This window comes from Salvelinus alpinus, chromosome 2 (genome assembly GCF_045679555.1).
Source record: "Salvelinus alpinus chromosome 2, SLU_Salpinus.1, whole genome shotgun sequence".
Taxonomy (NCBI): domain Eukaryota; kingdom Metazoa; phylum Chordata; class Actinopteri; order Salmoniformes; family Salmonidae; genus Salvelinus; species Salvelinus alpinus.
In genome coordinates this window covers 40161644-40179478 of record NC_092087.1, presented here as the reverse complement: position 1 = coordinate 40179478, position 17835 = coordinate 40161644, and the positions used below count along the sequence as shown (strand labels likewise).

The 17835-nt window shown below is 41.0% G+C and overlaps 1 protein-coding gene across 50 annotated transcripts in view; it reads left to right on the top strand.

The window, feature by feature from the left end:
- Positions 1-1017: 1017 nt before the first annotated feature.
- The window catches only part of LOC139560695 (zinc finger protein 740-like), a 32998-nt gene continuing 16180 nt past the window's right edge, over positions 1018-17835 (top strand). For 26 of the 50 annotated variants that reach the window (XM_071377844.1, XM_071377693.1, XM_071377838.1 and 23 more), the window contains exons 1-12: positions 1018-1174; positions 2755-2923; positions 3227-3412; positions 3913-4059; positions 4629-4755; positions 5010-5093; positions 5858-5941; positions 11620-11703; positions 13832-13915; positions 14247-14330; positions 14996-15079; positions 16454-16537. In XM_071377844.1, the coding sequence (XP_071233945.1) occupies positions 2879-2923; positions 3227-3412; positions 3913-4059; positions 4629-4755; positions 5010-5093; positions 5858-5941; positions 11620-11703; positions 13832-13915; positions 14247-14330; positions 14996-15079; positions 16454-16537 (1093 nt within the window). In that variant the 5' untranslated portion in view covers positions 1018-1174; positions 2755-2878. Of the gene's footprint in view, positions 1175-1280; positions 1548-2754; positions 2924-3226; positions 3413-3912; positions 4060-4628; positions 4756-5009; positions 5094-5857; positions 5942-11619; positions 11704-13831; positions 13916-14246; positions 14331-14995; positions 15080-16453; positions 16538-17835 lie in introns of those variants that run through there. The other 24 variants (XM_071377703.1, XM_071377848.1, XM_071377729.1 and 21 more) reach the window with 18 other exon arrangements.

The following is a 17835-nucleotide window of genomic DNA, read 5'->3' as shown; positions in this document are numbered from 1 at the left end:
GAGATGTGTCTGTTACTTGAACTCTGTGAAGCATTTACTTGGGCTCCAATTTCTGAGGCTGGTAACTCTAATGAACTTATCCTCTGCAGCAGAGGTAACTCTTGGTCTTCAATTCCTGTGGCAGTCCTCAGGAGAGCCAGTTTCATCATACCGCTTGATGTTTTTTTCTTCTTCACAGGATTGGGCAGGGATGCAGCCATGGGTGGACTTGGGAGGGCATAAGCCCACCCACTGGGGAGCCAGGCCCAGCCGATCAGAATGAGTTCCCCCCCAGACTATCCCACAGGTGAAGAAGCCGTATGTGGAGCTCCTGGTCTGGCGTGGTTACGCGTGATCTGCGGTTGTGAGGCTCGTTGGATGTACTGCCAAATTCTCTAAAACGACATTAGAGGTGTCTTATGGTGGAGAAACTAACATTAAATTCTCTGGCAACAGCTCTGGTGGACATTCCTGCGGTCAGCATGCCAATTGTACAGTCCCTCAAAACTTGAGACATCTGTGGCATTGTGTTGTGCAACAAAATTACACATTTTAAAGTGGCTTTTTGTTGTCCCCAGCACAAGGTGCACCTGTGTAATGATCATGCTCTTTAATCAGCCTCTTTGTATGCCACACCTGTCAAGTGGATGGATTATCTTGGCAAAGGAGAAACGCTCACTAACAGGGATATAAACACATTTGTGCACAACATTTTTGAAAAATAAGCTTTTTGTATGTATGGAAACTGTCTGGGATGTTTTATTTCAGCTCATGAAACTAACACTTAACATTTTGCGTTTATGTTTTTGTTGCGTGTAATTCCACTGACACTCGAATGGACTATGTGCATCTGACCTACAAATTGAGAGATTATTCAGACAAAATCCTAGTTGCTGTTGTTTTTTTGGAGGGGAAGGCTGAAAATCTACGTGTATGAATACAGGCACTTTCGGGGCAAAGATACGTCTTTCTAAACTGAAATTAGACGTGGTTCAGGCTGCTAATTGATCCGAACTAAAATGGAGTAACGTTTTCACCTTCCAACATGGCAGACGTATATACCCATTTTCTCCAATCACATGGCAGGGTTCTCCTCGGGGAGCACATCCGGTGGCGTTTCCTGTGTTTGTAAATTGAAAGAAATTGGAACTCGGGCCACGGGCGTCGAAACACGACAAACGAGGAAAATTTAAAGGTAAACACCAAAAAACGACGTTTGAATATCACAAATGGGTTGACTTATTGTATGTTTAGTCGTGTATCAGGCAATATTTGACAGATTCGGCCTCCGTCTCTAAGCAAAAAAGCAGTGACTGACACGACTTGTTAGCTTGACAACAGGGGAGGGGGAGTACGCATCGACCATCACGAATGAATGTCTTTATCGGGAAATCTTGCTGTACTAGCTGCTTAGTCGTTTTTTGGCTCATCCGATCGCAATCCTCAAACTATTGTTTTATATAGTTGGCTGTATTTATCCGGATCTAATCATATCGAAATTGCCTAACGATATCATTCTATTTCGATTTGTTGATGGGTGGCAACTGAAGTTAGTAAGATGTGATGATGTACGTGGAAGCCACTACTAGCTAACGTTAGCTACGCCGTTATTAGCTAGCTATCTGTTTCTGTTTTGGCTAGCGGTTAGTTAGCCTCTCGATGATTTGTATCCGAGTTATGATTACATTAACAATTTTGTCACTAGCAGACTCTCTTAACCTGAGCGATTTACAATTAGTGCAATAATCTTTAAATGATTATAAGATTACGAGAAAATCATTTTAATTGTTGGGTTAAGTCATTTAAATGTATCTTCAAGTAGCTAACGTTAGTATTTCTACCATTGCAGGCTAACTAGCAAACGTTAGCTAACCAGCTACGTTTATTAAATCTGTTTCATTGCATATTACTACTTGATGGTCCATTGCCATGCCACACTAGCTAGTTATTTCGTTAACTTCGCCAATTACGAAGTTAGTCAGTAGCTAGCTGCATCCAGGGAAAATTGCTCATATTTGCAACGATAACTAGACATTAGTGTTGCTGCTGGCTGCATGTAATAATGTTAGCTAGCTATGGGGTTGCTAAAAGATAGCTTTAGGCTTTCCCTGGATCATTATTTAGCCAGAGCCATATTATTTGACTATTGTTATTACATTGCATATATTTAGCTAGCTAGAGTTAGGTCAACTTTTTAAATTTGGAATATCTGAATGCATGGCTCTGGCCATAGCCATTAACTTTCCAATGTTGGTGCCATTGGTTTAATTTGTAATTTTTTTTCAGCTGTATGGCTATTCTCAATCATGGTAGTCAGTTAGGTTAACCTATCTACAGTATCAGCGTTTTGTCCCAAATTCATGGTAGTTAGCTATACTGTTATAGTTCTTACACCTGTTTGCTAGCTAACATTAGCTATATGATTATGTACACAATTGGAATTGGGTGCCTGACTGAATTGCTTGACCATCCCATTTTGGATATTAGCTAGATGTGTTGTATTAATGTGACCCGTGTTCAGGGCTTGTAGGAGCAGCTCTTTCAGAATCATATTTCATAGCTAGCAAAGTGACCTGATGACAGTGACAAACAAGGAGTAAACCAAATGACCGTCTACAGTTATTATGGAGATGCTAGTTTTTGAGTTATAATTGGGTTTTGTGTGATTGGAGCAGTTACAATCTGTGACTCATTGCTGGTTTTATTGTTTTTAATAATCATTTCATTATTATTGAATGTATTTTCATGTATTGTCCACATCCTCCTCTTCCTCAGTTTTAGTGCTAGATGAGTGAGGTGGGTGTGGCCCCCCGTCAGACTGACCATCCTGATTGACGGATCCCTGGATGACCTTGTCCCCGCCCCCATCCCCGCCCTCACATACACCGTTCCCACTGCAATGTCACACCTGCCCAGCAGCTCAGTCCGCGACCATATGAAATGGGTTTGTTTTCCAACAAAAAAATAAATAAAATGGCTACAAACAACATGCCTACTATTAGGCAACATTATACAGTATCTTTTGTCACTCAGGATGTGGTCGTCATAAAATGTAAAGTGCTTGATTTTTTTATTTTTATCATTTGGTTTCATACTGTTTCTGGTGTAACTGTGGCCTATGACAGTCTGAGTGTTTGTCTTCTCATTTGTTTATCTCCTCTACACCCAGACTGGTTCTGTTTTATATATTTTCTAAATGTCTGATTGGTACTGGATTTCCCTGACTCGGGCTCGGTTCTGTTCCTAGGCGGGGTTGCTTGGCTGTGAGGCTGTTCTCTCCAGTATGGCCCTGATGCAGGCCAGCTCCATGGCCGGTCCGCCCAAGAAGATGATGGCTCCACTCGGCCATGGACCACCACCCCAGAGGGATGGTTTAGACCGCGGTCCTCAGAGCCACATGATCCTGCCATCTGGAATGAGCTGTCCACCCCTGGTTAGGAGGAGCTGGGGCAATGCAGAGGGGGAGGAGGGAACTTTGTTGTTTATCATTGTCACCCACTGAAAGAACAACAAATTAGAAATGGATATATTTCCCATTGCCTAGGTCTCAGTAGTAACTTACTGTGGCCTGCTAATATGCCTAAATAAGTCTTCATTAATGATTTAAAGAGGCTGCCAGATTATGTACACCATTTAAAAGTAGTCATAGGTTACCTCCTGTATTTCTGTCTTTTGCCAATGTTTTTTTTTTCTTTTCTGTTCATTATTATTGGTTTTCCCAGCATAATCATGTAAATGATTCTAAAATATCCTGTGGTTCATGTTTAAATTTCACACATTTAGAAAACATTCCTTGCTTTCCGTTCTTGTTTTGTTTCTGTCTTGAAATGTAGGCCTTATCTGTAAGGTAATTTCTCATTTTAAGTTTCATGTTATCTCCACCAGGAAGGCTGATTCACAGGCTCCTGTCTCCCTCTTGTATGTGCTCCCCAGCTTATCCGGAAGGAGGCTGACTTCCACGCCCCCCGCCTGCTGGACGAGAAGGAGATGAGGGCCAACGAGGACATGCAGCTGAAAAAGAAGAACAGGAAGTCAGGAACGCCGTGTAAAGTGAGAGAGCAAGACGGGAGGGGAGGGAAGGTCAGTGTCTGAATTTTAAAGCAAAACAGCCTCTCAGTGTGTTTAGGAGAGATTGTTATAAAAACGGGCTGAAGGTGTGTTTGTGGGTGTTTGGCTCGCTTTGTGCTTTTGTGTGTGTGCGACTGACTTTTTTTGTCTCTCGCTGAGTTGGTGCCTTTGAGTTTGCACATTTTGTGTGGGGGGAGGAGTGCAGACGAGATGTGGAGGGGGTGGGGTTCTCTGGAGAGGAAAGAGGGGGGAGGGGAACACAAAAACTGTTATTGTGTTTGAGGGGGGAGCAGTAACATGTGGGAGGGGGTTAACCCTTCTCTAGGTTTTGCTTTAAATGGCCAAAATGGTCAAAACGTTGTTTTAATCTTGTACTACCTTAATTTAATTCAGCCTTTACGTCAGCACTGGCTTTTCTCATACTAAAACGATTGTATCATATGTTTTCTTCTATACAAGAGTGTGAGGGCATACTTGTTGTGATGATTTAGTAGATTTGTACGTTTTTTTCCCTTCTTCTGTATGGTGTATTTAGGCCTACAATTTTATGCTGAGCCACTATTCTGTCATATCCTGCCTAGGTGGTTGTTGTGGATGAGAATGGTAACTGTCCAATATCCAAAGTGCAGAAGAACTTCATCTGTGATCACTGTTACGGAGCATTTAGGAGTGGATATCACCTGAAGAGACACATCCTCATTCATACAGGTATGTGTCCCAACCACAATGGCCTACTTCTGGAAGTTTTCCATTACCAGTTAGGGAGATGTTTAATATGCTTAGCTAATACAGTACGAAAATACATAAGGCCAGCAGAAACACCCGTTTGAATTAAAGTGACCAGTGATTTTAATCTTATTCGATGGCCTCCAAAAAGAGATTGTCTAGTGTCAGATTTTCATTCACAGTTTTTGGTGTTCTCTGTGGGGACCTTTCACTAAAACTGGTACTCTTCGGTTTAGGGGAGAAGCCGTATGCTTGTGGCATATGTGACATGAGGTTTATTCAGCGTTACCACCTGGAGAGACACAGCCTCATTCACACGGGTATGCGTCCTCTTACCGTACCCATCTCTCACTAAACAGGCTACACCTGTAGTGCTGCACCGGAACCCAAGTGTACAGGGTTTTCAGTGTTCTTTTGTCATTTGGACAGTAATTTCCAACAAAGCTCAACATTCCTTTCACCTCAACTATGTGAAGGAGAGGGTTATCACAAATGTACAAATGGGTCCCCCAACACCAATGAGAGTACAAATGAAAGATCTAGTTGGTACAAATGTTTATAGATTGGCCATAGGAGGCTGCACAAAGGTCACAGTTTTAGGACAATGTTGCTTTTAGTAGGTTGTGTTGCTAGTTTAGTAGTAGCTTTTTGTATGCAGTATGAGATTTTGAATAGAATTTACTGCATGGACATCAAGCGACTGATTTTCTGAGACATTTTGTAATATTGGTAAGTAGACGATTTGAAGAGTGGTCTATAGCTTCTCCTATATTGGAAAATAAAACAATGCTTTACACGTTTGCATTTTTAATTTACAGTGAAATCTATTTGCTTTAGATTTTTTTTGTTATCTAATATTTGTGAAATTCTCATTTGACCAAAAGCAAGATGCATTCAGATCATAGTCAAGTATTATGGGTGTGTTCATCATTTGGCCATATGTTTATCCTTGTAAATATAACCAATAATCCTACTCAAATTCATTTGAGTGGACTGTTTGCAATTTGGAATAAAACTTTTTTAATTTATTTTTTAAATTCTGTGCAGATTGAATAGCTAATATTTGTATGCTCTGTGTGTATAGGGGTGAAGCCGTACGCTTGTTCCATGTGTGACATGAGGTTTTTCCAGCGTTACCACCTGGAGAGACACAGCCTCACTCATACGGGTATGAGTCCTCTTTCCGTACCCATCTCACATAAAACAAGCGACCCATTTTACTCCTGTTTGTCATAGAGCAGCCTCTCAGTAGAAATGTATTGAGTGTAAAATCAAAAAGACAGCATGGCAGTTGGCCAGCTTCGGGAGCTCAGGATGTGACAAAGATCTTTATGCTAGGACAAAAACCATGTGGCCTTCATATAGGTAGAAATGCAAACTTAATATACAGTTACTGTGCCTTCAGAAAGTATTCATACCCGTTGACTTATTCCACATTGTTGCGGCCTAAATTCAAAATGGATAACTTTTTTTTTCTTCTCACCCATCTACACAAAATACCCCATAATGACAGTTCTAACATGTTTTTAGAAATGTTTGCAAATGTATTGAATCTGAAATACATAAATATCTAGTTTACATAAGTATTCACACCCCTGAGTCAATACATGTTAGAATCCCCTTTTGCAGTGGTTACAGCTGTGAGCCTTTCTGGGTAAGTCTCTCTAAGAGCTTTGTACACCTGGATTGTACAATATCTGCACATTTCTTCTTTTAAAGATTCTTCAAGCTTTGTCAAAATGGGTGTTGATCATTGCTAGGCATCCATTTAAGTCTTGCCATAGATTTTCAAGACAATTTTATATAAAACTGTAACTATGCCACTCCGGAACATTCACCCTCTAGGAACTGTCGGATCGCTGTTCGATCGCCAAACCAACTGTTCGATCGCCAAACATTTCTGTACGATAAGCCTTGCGTTCCAATTTTTTTACTTTATCTCGCACTGTTGGCAGTAGATGCACCTGATTCAGCGGACTTGCACGCCGAGTAGGAGGCATGTCCCATTTTTAACCATTTTAATGTCAATGTAAAAACTCTGCCCTGTTGGGGGTAGCAAATAAAGTGCACTATAGGCCTACCACTGGCCAATCAGATTGCTCAGATTACCGTGTCTGCAATGACGTAGCGGGTGTAAAAGAAAGCTACAGCAAAGTTGATACTGTGCGATTTCTAAACTTTTAAAACCATGACTAGAGAGAGACTGTCAATAACTATAGCGAAGCGCTGCTGATTTTATCAGTGAGTTCATGTTTACGTTTTTACTTAGCACTGTCCACACTTTCTATTCAACACTTCTTTTTTTTTAAGCAGTTCTCCCTACTGCCACTCGCTCTACAACTAACGCTGCAGTAGCAATTAATTTATTAGCGGCTTGCATCTTTTATATCAAGGAATATTTAATTTGTCTGGTCATAGGAGTAACAACATACATTTTTGCATGAGATAGAAACAAGGCGGTGCAACTCGAATTTCGCCATCAGCTGGAAGACCTTTTTTGGTCAGTGTCAGTGGAGGAAAGAGAGAGCGGAGGGATGTTGAGAGGCGGACCGTTAGTCTGCTGCCCTCTCCCGCCGCTGAGTATGACCATAAAATGCAGGCTCCATCTGCCCAGCGAAATAAAAATATAAAGCAAATTATTTAAATGTAAGCTCACTTATTTTTTTTATATAACCTTTATTTAACTAGGCAAGTCAGTTAAGAACAAATTCTTATTTACAAAGACGGCCTACCAAAAGGCAAATGGCTGCCTGCGGGGATGGGGGCTGGCATTAAAAATTATAGGACAGAACACACATCACGACGAGACACTACATAAAGAGAGACCTAAGACAACAACATAGCATGGCAGCAACACAGACAACACAACGTGGTGGCAGCAACACATGCCAACACACCATGGTACAAACATTATTGCGCACAGACAACAGCACAAAGGGCAGGAAGGTAGAGACAACAATACATCACGTGAAGCAGCCACAACTGTCAGTAAGAGTGTCCATGTTTGAGTCTTTGAATGAAGAGATTGAAATAAAACTGTCCAGTTTGAGTGTTTATTGCAGCTCGTTCCAGTCTCTAGCTGCAGCGAACTGAAAAGAGGAGCGACCCAGGGATATGTGTGCTTTGGGGATCTTTAACAGAATGTGACTGGCAGGACGGGTGTTGGATGTGGAGGAAGAGGGCTGCAGTAGATATCTCAGATATGGGGGAGTGAGGCCTAAGAGGGTTTTATAAATAAGCAACAACCAGTGGGTCTTGCGACGGGTATACAGAGATGACCAGTTTACAGAGGAGTTTAGAGTGAAGTGATTTGTCTTATAAGGAGCATTGGTGGCAAATCTGATGGCCGAATGGCAAAGAACACCTAGCCGCTCGAGAGCACCCTTACCTGCCAATCTATAAATTACATCTCCATAATCTAGCATGGGTCGGATGGTCATCTGAATCAGGGTTCGTTTGGCAGCTGGGGTGAAAGAGGAGCGATTACGATAGAGGAAACCAATTCTAGATTTAACTTTAGCCTACAGCTTTGATATGTGCTGAGAGAAGGGAGTATGCCTAGACGGTACACTGTCCAAGTACTTGTATGGGTTGACTACCTCAAGCTCTAAAACAGGGCTGTCCAACCCTGCTCCTGGAGAGCTACCGTCCTGTAGGTTTTCACTCCGTCCCTCATCTAGCGCACCTGATTTAAAAAATGAGCTAGTTGATGCGCTGTATCAGGTTGGTTATACCCGGGGTTAGAGTGTGAACCTACAGGAGGGTAGCTCTTCAGGAGCAGGGTTGCGCAGCCCTGCTCTAAACCCATCAGAGGTTGTAATCACACCTGTAGTAATCACACTTAGCTGTGCCTCACAAGTAATACATGAACTGGTTTATTACCGGTGTGATCATATTGCCTACCTCAAATGTTGAAATATAATTAAAAAGTGGTCTGAGAAGAACAAGAATGCATTTAGGGCAATTCAAGCAAAGCTAATATACGGCGATAATGTTTTGGGCCTGTAGCCTACAGGACAAATGCCATTCCTACAGTACTGTTTTTAATAGGTTGATGTTGCATAGGCTTATGTTTTTTTAAAGTCGCGTTACAAAAAAATCTGAAAGGTAGATCTCTGCTTGCATTTTGACTCAGTGATCTCGACTCAAAAGGTTGGTGACCACTGCTCTACGATTGTGCCTGTGTGCTTAGCTCTATTCCATTTTAAATTTTGTTTTTTACAAATACAGTGGGGAGAACAAGTATTTGATACACTGCCAATTTTGCAGGTTTTCCTACTTACAAAGCATGTAGAGGTCTGTAATTTGTTTTATCATAGGTACACTTCAACTGTGAGAGACGGAATCTAAAACAAAAATCCAGAAAATCACATTGTATAATTTAAGTAATTAATTAGCATTTTATTGCATGACATAAGTATTTGATCACCTACCAACCAGTAAGAATTCCGGCTCTCACAGACCTGTTAGTTTTTCTTTAAGAAGCCCTCCTGTTCTCCACTCATTACCTGTATTAACTGCACCTGTTTGAACTTGTTACCTGTATAAAAGACACCTGTCCACACACTCAAACAGACTCCAACCTCTCCACAATGGCCAAGACCAGAGAGCTGTGTAAGGACATCAGGGATAAAATTGTAGACCTGCACAAGGCTGGGGTGGGCTACAGGACAATAGGCAAGCAGCTTGGTGAGAAGGCAACAACTGTTGGCGCAATTATTAGAAAATGGAAGAAGTTCAAGATGACGGTCAATCACCCTCGGTCTGGGGCTCCATGCAAGATCTCACCTCATGGGGCATCAATGATCATGAGGAAGGTGAGGGATCAGCCCAGAACTACACGGCAGGACCTGGTCAATGACCTGAAGAGAGCTGGGACCACAGTCTCAAAGAAAACCATTAGTAACACACTACGCCGTCATGGATTAAAATCCTGCAGCGCACGCAAGGTCCCCCTGCTCAAGCCAGCTGGATGATCCAGAGGAGGAATGGGAGAAGGTCATGTGGTCTGATGAGACAAAAATAGAGCTTTTTGGTCTAAACTCCACTCGCCGTGTTTGGAGGAAGAAGAAGGATGAGTACAACCCCAAGAACACCATCCCAACCGTGAAGCATGGAGGTGGAAACATCATTCTTTGGGGATGCTTTTCTGCAAAGGGGACAGGACAACTGCACCGTATTGAGGGGATGATGGATGGGGCCATGTATCGTGAGATCTTGGCCAACAACCTCCTTCCCTCAGTAAGAGCATTGAAGATGGGTCGTGGCTGGGTCTTCCAGCACGACCCGAAACACACAGCCAGGGCAACTAAGGAGTGGCTCCGTAAGAAGCATCTCAAGGTCCTGGAGTGGCCTAGCCAGTCTCCAGACCTGAACCCAATAGAAAATCTTTGGAGGGAGCTGAAAGTCCGTATTGCCCAGCGACAGCCCCGAAACCTGAAGGATCTGGAGAAGGTCTGTATGGAGGAGTGGGCCAAAATCCCTGCTGAATCAAGAACTACAGGAAACGTATGATCTCTGTAATTGCAAACAAAGGTTTCTGTACCAAATATTAAGTTCTGCTTTTCTGATGTATCAAATACTTATGTCATGCAATAAAATGCTAATTAATTACTTAAAAATCATACAATGTGATTTTCTTGATTTTTGTTTTAGATTCCGTCTCTCACAGTTGAAGTGTACCTATGATAAAAAATGTCAGACCTCTACGTGCTTTGTAAGTAGGAAAACCTGCAAAATCGGCAGTGTATCAAATACTTGTTCTCCACACTGTATATATGTATTTTTTAACTAGTTCTTGCCGATGACAAGCATACCCATAAAATGATGCAGCCACCGCAATGCTTGAAAATATGGGGTGTGGTAATCAGTGATGTGTTGTTGGATTTGCCCAAACAAAACACTTTGTATTCAGGACATAAAGTACATTTCTTTGCCACATTTTTTGCAGTTTTACTTTGGTTTCTTATTGCAAACAGGATGCATGTTTTGGAATATTTTTTTTCTGTACATGCTTCCTTTTCACTCTGTCATTTAGGTTAGCATTGTGGAGTAGCTACAATGTTGATCAATCCTCAGTTTTCTCCAAGCTGTTTTAAAGTCACCATTGATAGCATGGTGAAATCCCTGAGTGGTTTCTTTCCTCTCCAGCAATTGAGTTAGGAAGGGCATCTATCTTTTGCTACACCATCCAAAGTGTAACTGTTTTAATTTAACTAGACAAGTCAGTTAAGAACAAATTCTTATTTACAATGACGGCCTACACTGGGCCCGGATGATGAAGAGCTGTGAATACTTTCTGAAGGCACTGTATATGTATTTAAATTGTTTAAAACTATCGGACTCATGGGGCAAAAGTCAGTCTCTTGCCAACAGAGGGAATGGTCTCTTGATGTCCAAGCCTGGCACATTACTTACTGGTCGTTGTTCATGGCTAGGTATTGTAATTGATAATGACTTGAAGTTGGTACAGATTATTACTGATGACAATTCTTTTTCTTTTCTTTTTGTTGGTAAAAACGTATTTTGATGTCAGTGAAGGGTTTCCTCTTTTACACTTTGCCAGCTAACATTTCTGTGGTTAATTCCCAATTGTTGCCATTGAACCCAAATTGAATTTGATTGGGCATAAAACATTTTCTTGTTTTAACCTTAAATACACACTAAAGTTTTTGTCTCCAGGGGTTAAGACATGGCAACAAACATTTGACCTCTAGTACTAGAACTAATCAGTCCTTACATTTGTGTGAAATGTATATGGTTATAGTTTGGGAGTTGTGTATTGTTTTGTGTTCCACTTTATGCAATAGGAACACTAGCTAATATATTGATACTCTGTGTGCATAGGGGTGAAGCCGTTTGCTTGCAACATGTGTGACATGAGATTCTTCCAGCGTTACCACCTGGCGAGACACAGCCTCACTCATACGGGTACTGGTCCGCACACCGTACCCCTCTTAACAATGGGCTATAAACACTGATGCTGCACTTAAGCACCAATACACAGGTTCCTTATGTTGTACTTGCGTAGGCCACGACAAACTAGAGTTTAAAACCGCTTAACAATTTGTGGCTTTCAATTAATATCTCTGGATTCACTATCTTGGCAATTTCATTGTCTTGGTAAATTGCCAAACCAACCCTTTAGTAGGATAGTGCATTAATAAGCTATATTTGTATACTCAAATGACTCAGGTATGCTGGTAATTGTTTTGAATTACTTTATAGCCCTTTTTAAATATTTTGAGTGCATTCATAAAGTATTCAGACCCCTTCGCCTTTCCACATTTTGATATGCTACAGCCTTATTCTAAAATTGATCAAATATTTTTTCCCCTCATCAATCTACACATACTACCCCATAATTACAAAGTGAAAACAGGTTTTTAGACATTTTTGCAAATGTATTAAAATTAAAGAACAGGCATACCTTATTTACATAGGTATTCATACCCTTTGCTATGACACTCAAATTTGAGCTCCGGTGTATCTTGTTTCCATTGATCATCCTTGATGTTTCTACAACTTGATTGGAGTCCACCTGTGGTAAGTTCAATTGGACATGATTTGGAAAGGCACACACCTGTCTATAGAGGGTCCCACAGTTGACAGTGCATGTCAGAGCAAAAACCAAGCCATGAGGTCAAAGGAATTGTCCTTTGAGCTCCGAGACAGGATTGTGTCGAGGCACAGATCTGGGGATGGGTACCAAAACATTTCTGGAGCATTGAAGCTCCCCAAGAACACAGTGGCCGCCATCATTCTTAAATGGAAGAAGTTTGGAACCACCAAGACTCTTCCTAAAGCTGGCTGCCAGGCCAAACTGCGGAGAAGGGCCTTGGTCAGGGAGGTGACCAAGAACCCGATGGTCACTCTGACAGACCTCCAGAGTTCCTCTGTGGAGATGGGAGAACCTTCCAGAAGGACAACCATCTCTGCAGCACTCCACCAATCAGGCCTCTATGGAAGAGTGGCAAGACGGAAGCCACTCCTCAGTAAAAGGCACATGACAGCCCACTTGGAGTTTGCCAAAAGGCACGTAAAGGACTCCGACCCCAAGAAACAAGATTCTCTGGTCTGAAACCAATAACGTTTTGGCCTGAATGCTAAGAGTCACGTCTGGAGGAAACCTGGCATCATCCCTACGGTGAAGCATGGTGGCAGCATTCTGCTCTTGGGGATGTTTTTCAGTGGCAGGGACTGTGAGACTAGTCAGGATCAAGGGAAGATGAACGGAGCAAAGTACAAAAATGATCAAATATTAGAGAGTGGTGTGTTAATGTGTTTTATACATCTGTTTTTTCTAGTCAGTGATCTCAAACCAAGTTTCTCATATATTTGATGAAAACCTGCTCCAGAGGACCTCAGAATGGGGTGAAGGTTCACCTTCCAACAGGACAACGACCCTAAGCACATAGCCAAGACAATACTGGAGTGGCTTCGGGACAAGTCTCAATGTCCATTGGGTTTACCAGCCAGAGCCCGGACTTGAACCCGATCGAACATCTATGGAGAGACCTGGAAATAGCTGTGCAGCAACTCTCCCCATCCAACCTGTTTGAGAGGATCTGCAGAGAAGGATGGGAGAAACTCCCCAAATACAGGTACGCCAAGCTTGTAGCGTCATACGCAAGAAGACTCGAGGCTGTAATCGCTGCTGAAGGTGCTTCCAGAAAGTACTGAGTGAAGGGTCTGAATACTTATGTAAATGTAATGTTTTATTTGTAATAAATTAGCAAAACTTTCTAAACCTGTTTTTGCTATATTATTGTGGGATATTGTGTGTAGTTTAATGAGGTGAGAATTATTTAATCCATTTTAGAATATAGCTAACTTAACAAAATATGGATGAAGTCAAGGGGTTTGAATACTTTCCCGAATCAACTGTTTAATAATGGAATGTATCAGTGCAAGCTTTGCATGGCTATTGTGACGTCTCAGATCATTTTAATTACTGCCATTGTTCTGGCGCGTCAGGCTTTCTTCGATGAGTGTTAAGGACTACTTAACCACAGGGCAAGATGCAGACTTCTCTAAAGTTGGTGCTCTGTGTATATAGGGGTGAAGCCATACGCTTGCTCCATGTGTGATCAAAGATTTTTCCAGCGTTACCACCTGGCAAGACACAGCCTCAAACATACGGGTATGGGTCCGCTCACCATACCCATCTCAGATATTTAGGTACTCCGGTGAAATAATTTGACATAAGACCATCGAGTTTGATTCTTACAAACAATGAAATATTGCAGATGGACTCCAAGAAGCGTTACAGGAACAGCTTTAATTAGTTTTGCAATGTTATGGACACGTTTCACCGCTGCCACTACTTTTAAAATAGGCCACTGAGTTTTCAAAAATGTTTGTCCATATTTTGGTGTCTGGCACAATACAAACCCAGTTAATATATGCATGATGCTCTTAACAAGCCTTATATACTGACATGACTGGTGATCTGTGTGTGTGTGTGTGTATAGGGGTGAAGCCGTACGCTTGCTCCATGTGTGACATGAGGTTCTACCAGCGTTACCACCTGTCTCGACACAGCCTCACTCATACGGGTATGGCGTCTGCTCACTGCTACCTTACTGGAACTAGTGACGCAACATTATTCAGTTGAATGTACATGTTAAGTCCCCAACAGCCCCATGCATTGTCAAATGTTCTGACAAAATGTATTTGTAGGGTTAGGCTACTTTTTTAGCACTCAATTATACAGGATATTCAGTGTTGGATGTCCTTGTGTTGGTAACCCCTTAATCTCAAAGTGAATGGAATGAAGAGGCTTTGTTGGAAACTACTGTCCACTGGAAAGAGCAATCTCCATGTTATCAAATATTAGAGAGTGGTGTGTTAATGTGTTTTATACATCTGTGTTTTTTCTAGTCAGTGATCTCCTAACCAAGTTTCTCATATAATTGACTCGTATTTATAATAAGGGGAGTGATTTATCACCAGATGAGATCAATTTAAGTGATGTTTTTTAGCTTTAGAGAAAGTCATTGTATGTGATATGAGAAATGTAATTGCAAGTACTCTTAAGGCTAGTTGCACAAAAAAAAAATTCATTGTAGTTCCCCTCGAAGTGATTTGTTTATACAATAGTTTAAGGTGTATAGCAGGAAATCCAGCATGTTAATGTCTACAATACATTTAAAAAATCAGGGAATGCATATTTTAAAACTGACAAAGATGGCTAATGTTTGTCTGCTCTGTGTGTGTTTAGGAGTGAAGCCATATGCTTGTTCCATGTGTGACATGAGGTTTATTCAGCGTTACCAACTGGAGAGACACAGCCTCACTCATACGGGTATGTGTCCTCACTTTAAATCTCTCCCTCTCGCTTCAATCTGACATTGCAAATGCCCTGCATGAGCCCCACTGCAATGTGTGGTTACATGAGTCGTCTATGTCATGTTGGGGTATAATGGAATTGAAGTCATACATATGACTGCATCAAACTCGAGTTTGTATTGTTAAAGGCATTTTATTTCAAAATCAAAGACTATTGTCCAGCACAGCACTACCAATACTGAGCCTTGATTCCTGTCCGATCTTAGAGAAAGATCTTGAATATTGTTTTATGTAGGCAAAAGATTTCCAAGCTAACCACTCTAGATTTTAATCAAACCCCCAAATCATTGCACAACATTTGTAAATCCGCATCAGATCATGTTTAGAAATAAGGCTTGTAACAGTGTTATAGTGAAATGAACTAATTGAATCAAGTCCCAGGTCCGATAAAATCTTTGAACCCCCATGTTGAAATTGAGCTTGAGGTCTGGCTAAGAGCCACAACTTCAGGCTGACTGTATTTCCAAAAATCTTTGATGGCGTTTAGGATAGCAGGAGAACCAGACCGATTCAGGAGTTTGAGGCGTCACAATAGCATGCCAAAAATCACATGGTTGTGTCAATGTGTTATGTTTAAATATGTACCAACTGCTTAAAATTTTCACATCAAATGTTCATATGAGCAGCATGATGTGAAGCCATGTGTCCACCGGCATTTTCACCCAAAATTCGAATCTAACTCAGCAAAATTGCAATTGTTATTAGCTAAACCATTGGAATCATTGGTAGCTAGTAGCCACGCTTAGGCTACAACAGTGATTTTGCTGTGTATTATGGTGGTGTATTAGAGCATTGCCTTTTCTTAGCATTGCCCTTTTGAACATAAACTGCCTAATACTCATTGGGCGCTAAAATCGAGTCCCAATTGGATTAGTAGATTGCACCTTTTTGACCAACTGCTGTAACAAGATTTTCTGTAAAAGAAAATTGTCTGGTGAACAAGACAAACTGTGCTAAGCTTATTTAGCTGCACTAAAGGTAAAGAAATAATCCACTCAAATATTTTGGTATTTTTTTTCATTCGTCCCAAAATGTTTTGCTTGCCAGCGATCAAGTTTTCAAGATATGGGTCTTTCAAAAAGCTGTTTGTCACGTGCCACATCATCATGGTGATGCGAAACGCTTCCTCATGATGTGGAAAGTGATCATTTGGTTCTTGAAAGTCCTATATCGTAACTTGATTGCTGAAATGCGAAACATTTTGGGATCACCAACAGTGCAATAAAAATACCAAAAGATTTTTGAGTGGATTATTCCTGTAAGATTGATCATTTTTGGCAGTTGAACTTTTTTATACTGAAGTTGGTGCTCTGTGTCTGTGTGTGTATAGGGGTGAAGCCATTTGGTTGCACCATGTGTGACAAGAGGTTCTTCCAGCGCTACCACCTGGCAAGACACAGCCTCACTCATATGGGTATGCACCCGCTCACCTTTTCCCTGTAATTAAACCCTAGTATGCAGGGTTGGCAGGATTTATTATTTAGTCATGCACAAAAAAAATATTGTTTTAATATCCCCAAAAAGTTCTTCATTTAATTTCTGTTAAAGATGAGAAGGGTTAGTTTTGCCACCGGGTGACATCATCAGCTCATGTGATGTGTTATGGTTGTGGACTAAAGCATTGGGGGTGGGTGTGAAACATAAAAAAAATCTCTCACTTCATTGGGGGTAACATTTGAAAGATTTGTGAATACCTATTACATTGTGGCAAGTATTGAAAATAGTAGTTGACTACCAATTGATTTACCATCCAAGTATATACATATAACTAAACCTAAAAAATTAGAGGCACTGAAATAATATATTGACGCTCTGTGGGTTTAGGTGTAAAACCTTATGCTTGCACCGTGTGTAACATGAGGTTTGTTCAGCGCTCCCACCTGGTGAGACACAGCCTCAAACATATGGGTATGGGTCCACTCACCGTACCCTTCTCACATATATAAGATAGTTAAGGATGTTAGTAAAAAAAAAATCACAGGCACACATTCAATAACGATTTAGGACTTTGATCAATATTTATGGTGATTTGCAGTCCTTTTCCAAGTTAACGCCTTTGATGAAGTGTTGTATTGCATCATTGCTATGTTGTACTTGCGAAGTTCCCAGTAGAACTAGGTCATAAGCCGCCACTAGAAAACCACTTTATTTTCGCAACTTCCTAAATTTAAGCACTTTAAGAAGGCCTAGAACTTCCACCAGATAATATAATCCCTTAATCTGTGTTGTATGAGATCATGAAGTGCAATTTCTTACATTCTGAAGTCTGTGGATGGACGCCTTGTCAAATTGTGGTTTGTCATAAACGAATGGCCAATCCTAAATTTTGCACACCTTGTCAACACTTTTTTTGATGAACCCCAACAACTGCAAGCTATTGAGGTGGTAGTGTAATCAGATTCTAAACGGTCAATACCCGGGAAGTTATTGTGTGGATCGACATCAGTGTTTTTATAAGATATTTATTAAGTACACAGTGCATTCGGAAAGTATTCAGATCCCTTGACATTTTGTTACGTTACAGGCTTATTCTAAAATGGATTAAATAAAAAACATTTCCTCATCAATCTACACAATACCCTGTACGGACAAAGTAAAAACAGGTTTCAGATATTATTATCCTTATTTACATAGGTATTCAGACCTTTTGCTATGAGACTTGAAATTGAGCGCAGGTGCATCCTGTTTCCATTTATCATCCTTGATGTTTCT